Consider the following 7,867-nt stretch of genomic DNA (forward strand, 5'->3'; position numbering starts at 1 on the left):
CAAGAAACAGGAAGGCCTCGTTGAACACACTGATGCTTAACTTAGCAATGTCAGACTGGACTCTGGGTTTGCTATGCTTACCGTTTTTGTTTGCCACTACAATGATGGGTGAATGGATATTCGGTGAGGTACTGTGCTCAGTCATTCCATTCGCTTGGAAGGTAAGAAAAATAATTTCATTTTTATATTAATACCATATGAAATCATATTTTTTTCGTCTACTCCTGACTAGGTTTGCTTCTGGGTGATAGCCACGTGACACATACCAATCTTTATTGGTATGATAATACTGATTATATAATCATATGTATGTACGTGTGTGTGTGTGTGTGTGTGTGTGTGTGTGTCTGTGTGTGTGTGTGTGTGTGTGTGTGTGAAAGACATTTTCAGAGGTATTCTTTCAGATAGTGTTAAATTTCTATAATGCGAAATATAATGCCAAAGTGTTGATGTTTTCAGAATATTTGAGAGGGGCTCCAGCAAAGTCTAAACTTTCTCCTGCATTGACTTGTTTGAAAAGAATAATGCATTTCATTCTACTTACTAAAAATATATTTAATCGTTATCATTAGTAACCAGACAGTATGTGGAATCACATTTCAGGTAGCCCAATTAATTATTCTAGGACATATTTGTTTGAGCCTACTAGAAATTGTATTTGATGTTGCGATCTTAGACACGGTAAACTTGCCAACATTGTGATCACCTACTCCAAAGCACAAATCCCCCATCATTCAAAATGAGACTCAGTGAAAGGTATGCTCCTCCCAAATCCATCCTCATTATTCAACTCTGCATTCAATTCGATGTAACTGGCTTCGCCGCGGACAAAAATATGGACGATTACCCAAAAGTGTCCAGTTAAAACTATTAAATGAACTCGAACCAGTACTATACTACTGTTATGTATACTTTCTGTTTTCTCCTGCCACTATATTAAAATAATTTACTATTCATGACAGTCACAAACCATTAGCGGTCCAAGTGCAACAAACCCGCGGGCTTGCCTGGCGAAAACGAGTGTCATAAAAGTTGTTTGCATCTCTAAAGCTGTTTGTAGCGTTACTTATAATAGCCTAATAAATTGATAACAACTGATATAAGACGGAGATAAGGTTTGCCTCAATTGCAGTCCATGCAGACGGCCGAATAGAGGTTTTACAGCTGTTTACTTGTGTTATGTAAGAGCCCATCATCACATGTGTAAATATTGGTACTCTTTGATAACAAGTCCACTTGCTTGGCTAATGGCTTGTCCCAGTAATGTACTATTATTACTACTACTAATGATGATGATACTAATAATCAAATAATGTAACATAGAAATCAGGATTTTATAATAAAAAATAAAGAGCTCTCTTCGTGCCAAAAAAAATAATAATTGCATTCCTCAAAGCTAACTACTTCAAGGCAATAACTTGGATTTCAAATGGATATTTGTGTTCGATTATATTTCAGTTAATGACACAAATTTACTGCTTGGAAAAAAAATATTTGAAATAACTTAGACTAACTCCATCTTTGTAACTCAACAAATTGCAAGATAAATGTGCAAAGAGTCTGTATTGAATGTACCATAAGAGATTTTTTTTTTTAAATCTTAGTAATATCAAGTGATAACCTGCAAATGCAAATATTCACAAGCAAGGTGGTGTTTCAATAGATAGAGAAACAAGAAACATATGCCCATGCGCAGATAGAAAATGACATAGTGATTACTCGTGTTTAAATTAATAACTGTTGCTTTTATATAGCGCTTACCTCACTGTGCTCAAAGCGTTTTACAATTATTACCCATGGCATGGATCTTTAGCGGCACAGCGGCCCTTTATCTTCTTCAAACTCGCTTGGGAGAGTACAATCCATTGCCGCAGCCAATGTAAGCGCATAGGATTAAATCATTCATATTGCAACCGCTATCCTACCAGGTCCTCAATTATACAGCTGGATTGACTGAGGCCCAATCGTGGTTGAAATCTTGTTCAAGGACTTTAATTAGCCATTCAGAAACAAATAATTCAGCGATGGGCACAATATACATACAGAACAATAACATCGTTTTTGTTTTTCAAAAAAGCATTTTAGGTTTTCCTATTTTTTGAGTTACAAACACAGTATTACTTTATTGTGTTTCACATTTTTTCAACTAGAAAAACATAGCATACAGTGCAGTTGTTGTATTATTGAAAATCCAGAGTGAATACTCATTTCACATTCTCATAACCACGTGCACTTTATTTAAGCCTTCTTCTCGGGAGTGAAAGCCTCGATGATATGTATTTATTGCATATGCAACACTGACTGGATTAGAACTGTTTATGGTCGTTTCATATTTTAACAGCCGATGATAAAAGTGCTACTGTAACACTATGCCTAGAAGTAGACATTCACGTTGTAAAAGACTGTCAACAACTAATAAAAGTGTGTGCTGTTCTACTTCATTTAACACCATTTGTCGCTGCAGTAAAACAGCTTTACAATGTATACACGTGATACGTATCGTAAATGGACTGTATGCTACAAGAGTCGTGAGGTTTTGTTAAATTTGTATTCTGCAGATGTAGACACCTATATAATGGTTTATGTGGTTGTAAGACACAGTATGTGTCGGGGTGGTCTTTGTAGATCCCAACTACTCTGCTGTAATGTAATATGCGTACAGTTATAGTACATTAAATCAAATTCAATTCTTCACCTTTCCCCACAATGTTATATTTCATGATGCATGATATTTTAATGTATACATTGATGCCCACTACTATGATACTTCTATGATAGCTGTTTTGTCGACATTATTGAGTCTTCGACTAGCTTCGCACCTTTGAAAAAGTTTGCTTCGAATTTCAATTCGCTCTTTATATTGTATTAACACATTGGGGTAGTCAATATATTAAAACGGGTTTCACACAAACACCTCTGCAGGAAATGCCCAAAATAACTGAACTTACCAATGCAGTGTACTAAAAGCAAACAGTCTGACTGGGCTTCTTCCTGAACCTTTTGTTCTCATTTCTTACGTTTTTTGGCCCTCGTATCCACATATTACAGTCTACACTTCTTGCATTGAATGAGGTAGTTTAGTTTTTGGTGTAATAATAAATGATATGTATGTATGTATGTATGTATGTATGTATGTATGTATGTATGTATGTATGTATGTATGTATCAGGCGATGATCGCTGGGGAAGAGCGAAAGTCTGAGTAACGGCTTCTAACATCCTTATTCTTTTGAATTTAGTCTATAATGCTCTGCTACTAATATTGCATCGAGCACTGTTCTCTCCACTTATACGTATATGAATATATATATATATATATATATATATATATATATATGTGTGTGTGTGTGTGTGTGTGTGTGTGTGTGTGTGTGTGTGTGTGTGTGTGTGTGTGTGTGTGTGTGTGTGTATGTTTTTGTATATAGTTTATAGTTTATAGTGTTGATTCTGAACGCAAGCTCCCTGGGCCTCCAAGTTCAGCTCTCCCATATATCCAATAGTTGTAGTAGCTCCAGATTACATGTAGTATGTTTCGTCTATATATATTATATTTCATGGGTTGAAAGTCCAGGAAACTGTCAAGGCGATTTTTAAAGTTGTTCATTGATGTAGCATTGATAACCCTCTCGGATAGGTTGTTCCATATATTAAAGATTCTCTGAGTGAAAAAGTTCTCCTAACTTCCAGTTTACAGCATTTTCAACTTTTAAAGAAAGAATGTCCTCTGGTTTGGTGAAGTTTACTAATTTTGAACAATCCTTCTGTAACTCCCCTGTCATAGACTCCTGTCATACTGTTGAACATTTCAATTATGTCGCCTCGCAGTCTTCGATATTTTATTCTGTTATCGAACCAGTCATCTTGCATTGACAGGGTTTATCCCCACACCACAGCTGGACGACACATCTACATTAAAAGATGAGACCCCCTATAGCGTTCCGATTTTCAATTTTCTCTCAATCAAAGTGCCATGTCTAATAGCAAAACATGTTGTTCTAGTTATTCACTGAACCGTCAATATGGATTTTCTTTTGAGTACCTGTATATTTCATAATGTATAAATGTAAATTAGTAGTGCCATTAGACAGCCGATTGTTACGAGACTACTAATGCATTTAAGTAATCACCCCATAGTAAATTACCCAAATATCTGTAAAATCTCACGGAAATTGTGTTTGAAATGTAAAGAAAAATCTTTGGTGTATGATTTGTCATTGTGATAGTTCTGTACCTTTAGTTATTTATATGTGGAGAAAATGAAAAGTGGAATATACTAAAAATCTTTCGATGGTTTATCGTGACGAATTATTGTATTTATAAAATGTGTGCGTAAATCGTGACAAAGGAGAATACAGAACGAATTGATATCTCAACTTCAATCTGACAATATCCTACGGACCTACGTCTTTTTTCTTCTTTTTTTTGGCGAAGCAATGAGTTCTAATTTTGAACACACATCGCCGCTATTTCGATATGAATTCATTGGTGTGAGTGCGTCTCTAAAATATTAATTACATCATATACTTAATCAAAAGTATACACAACCACAGGGCTACATGGTGCCCTTAAGGAAACGAAACTTGCTTGAACAGTACCTTTTTACGGATAACTATTTCACTTCTGCGTTATCTGCTAAATACATCTCTTAATTCCTCCAGCAGGAATTAAAATGAAAAGTAATCCAAGACTCAAACAAAACCTCTTCAAGTTTTACGTATATCTCAACCTTAGAAATAAAAAAGTTCATTGCATTTGTAAATCAGAAAGTATCAAATTGACATGTTCATTGACGTTACTCAGGAAGTTTGACAGGAAATTGAAGCAATATAAACCCCAGGGGTTCTCTAATGTGGTACGACAGACAGCAGCCTCTGTGGTCGATGTTGTTTCAATGCTATTATCTTACTTATAATCATAGTTTCAGTTAATAATTTCCTCTTTTAGAATACCCCGAGAATATCTATATTGATCTTTGAAATATTAAACAGTAAAACGTTAAATTGCATTACATAAGTAAACTGAAGAAGTTTACTTTAAATTAGACAACAGTCGTCAAGGGAATACAAAATATTGGAGGTTACAGGAAGGGTTATACTGAATGTTTTTTCTGTTGATTAATGAGAGGTTGTTGCTAATTTACATACACCGTAGATATTTGATATATCTCTAATATGTATCGCGTAGAAAAAAGTTCTTTTAAACTCATGATCGCTACCTGTATGTATGTATGTATGTATGTATGTATGTATGTATGTATGTATGTATGTATGTAGGTAGGTAGGTAGGTAGGTAGGTATGTATGCATGCATGTATGTATGCATGTATGTATGTATGTATGTATGTATGTATGTATGTATGTATGTGTGTATGTGTGTATGTGTGTAGTATGTATGTATGTATGTATGTATGTATGTATGTATGTAGGTATGTATGTAGGTATGTAGGTATGTATGTATGTATGTATGTATGTATGTATGTATGTATGTATGTATGTGTGTATGTGTGTATGTGTGTATGTATGTATGTATGTATGTATGTATGTATGTATGTATGTATGTATGTATGTTTGTTCAGATCAGAAAGTAAGACTCAGTGACGACACGTATTACAATCTCACATTGCTTTAAGTTATAAACTTAAAAACATTGTTTCCATGTTATTGACAGGTTGCCCAAATTGTCAGCATTTTCACTGTGACAATAATTGGGCTTGATCGATACCAGGTTGTAATGTACCCTTTGGAGCGAAAATTATCTGTCAAAGTCAAGAACATCATACTACTGGTCATCTGGATTGTTGCAGTTATCCTGTCCTGTCCACTGCTCGTATTTGCATCTCATACTGGAATATTCCTTGAACATGAAAACCGGACTTACTATCGATGTGGAGGACGCTGGCCAGTATCTCAGAGGTTCAACTACACAGAAATGTACACGTGGCTATTATTCATTTTGACATACGTCATACCATTAATTATATTAACTACTTGCTATATACAAGTGACTTTAAAATTATGGAGACGTACGCTGCCTGGACACGTTGACCCTGAGAGGGATCGAGAGCAGGAAGTAGATAAACGAAAAGTAGGTATTAACACCTGATCTACTTTATAGGTTTTAATTTTCTTACACATTTCTTTTATATTTTGCTGATAAAAACTGATGCAACTTTCAAAAACCTTAGATAACAGTTATTGTTTTGCGTCATTTTCACTGGTAGAATGTAAGTTTTGATAGAGATAACCAAAAGATTACGATGTAAAATTTATCACGAATAAAAACCAAAAATAGATCAGAAGATGTTACTGTATTCAATTATAAAGTGTTGTTTTATTGTTTTTTTAATTCATTTCTGGAAAACTTAATGACTTGGCTACATCAAAGATATGCATCTCTACAGTCCGGAGAAGAGTTTGTTATTTTGGACACTTTATTGGAAGATGTTTTCAACTTGAACTCATTTTCAAAACATTAACGCCATCCAACACTGATACATACTCCACTAAATACACCTACAAATGCATTTCCTAACTTAAGAATTGTGCACTGATATTTGAATTAATAAAAAAAATGAAATATTTACTAAAGGGTACAGCTAAGCAATATCACAGTGATACGCATTTTGGTTTAAGACATTACCCTTATGAACAAAATGAGACGACGATTAATAATGTCTTTTGCCTATCTTGTAACAACCCCCACCGCTCCAATGCACATACACACACTTCCACCAGGGGCCGTTCTCCTACATGTCTTTTACTTCGAAACTTCCAGAATTTCCAAAAAAAGGGTATATATGTCGAAAACAGAGGTATACCACTGTTTACAATCAATGTCGCTTTTGTATTAATTATATATAAAATCCCACATTATATTATATTTGATGACATTCCTAACTGTACGTATTCAAATTTGACAATAACCTCCACGGAGTTAGGGGGCATTTATTTCCATCCTTCCGGTTTAAGCGACTTGTTATACAACGGAGCAATAGTAAAGTACAAAATCTCTCCGACTGCCGAAAAACAAAACAAAATCACATTATTTTTCCAATCAAATGTTCATGCTAAAGGGTTGGTATTTACGGTATTAAAAAAACATATAAGAACTAACTGATGTTCCATGCTACGAGGTATTTATGTTTTATTCAAAATTGGTTTCTATAAATTGTATTGTGTATTTTTATTTTTCAGGCAATACGAACACTGGTATCCTTGATTATATTGTTTGCAATGTGTTGGCTACCTTTGAATGTCTACAATATCTTTCTCATAACGTACAATCCGGAATATCTGATGACACACTGGCAAGCTACGGTTACATCCCGTGCATGTCTGTTTGTCTGGTTAATATTGTCTGATATGATCTTCAATCCAATAGTGTACGTCTTTCTCAGTGAAAACTTCAGGGTAAGTATAAAACCACAAACGCAGTGGACATTGTTTGGATATATCTCTTTCCATTAATAAATGTGTCACGTGACAATTGTATTGTGCTGAATTGTTCATCACAATTTTCATGATGAAATTTGCTAATTGAGTAATTAATGTAGCGAGAACCTTGGAAAGTCTCTTTAATTAAACACCATTTTGGTCTTACTCTATTCAAGAAAGCTCCAACCTATTCTCTATAAAAATCAAGAAGAAAAATTAGGTATCACCGTACAATGTTTTTAAATAGAGGTCAAAATGATACAAAATATAGTCATTTTAGAATCCAATATGGCTGCCGAATATTGTAACTAATAGTTTGCTGTAAAATGGTTCTTGAAATAAATTTCACCACATACATTTAAAGTTTTAAAAAGCTACTGTAAACCTAATCTTTTGTAAATATTTTGCAAATCGTATACGGTATGTATTCATTTGT

The 7,867-nt window shown here is 34.3% G+C and overlaps 1 protein-coding gene across 1 annotated transcript in view; it reads left to right on the plus strand.

Moving 5' to 3' along the window:
- LOC144444252 (prolactin-releasing peptide receptor-like) overlaps positions 1-7,631 on the plus strand; it is a 7,839-nt gene extending 208 nt beyond the window's left edge. Inside the window, exons 1-4 of the mRNA XM_078133664.1 lie at positions 1-161; positions 5,666-6,082; positions 7,192-7,407; positions 7,608-7,631. The exon at positions 1-161 is cut by the window's left edge and continues 208 nt beyond it. Of these exons, the coding sequence (XP_077989790.1) occupies positions 1-161; positions 5,666-6,082; positions 7,192-7,407; positions 7,608-7,631 (818 nt within the window). The remainder of the gene's footprint in view (positions 162-5,665; positions 6,083-7,191; positions 7,408-7,607) is intronic.
- Positions 7,632-7,867: the final 236 nt, after the last annotated feature.

Source organism: Glandiceps talaboti, chromosome 13 (genome assembly GCF_964340395.1).
Source record: "Glandiceps talaboti chromosome 13, keGlaTala1.1, whole genome shotgun sequence".
Classification (NCBI taxonomy): domain Eukaryota; kingdom Metazoa; phylum Hemichordata; class Enteropneusta; family Spengelidae; genus Glandiceps; species Glandiceps talaboti.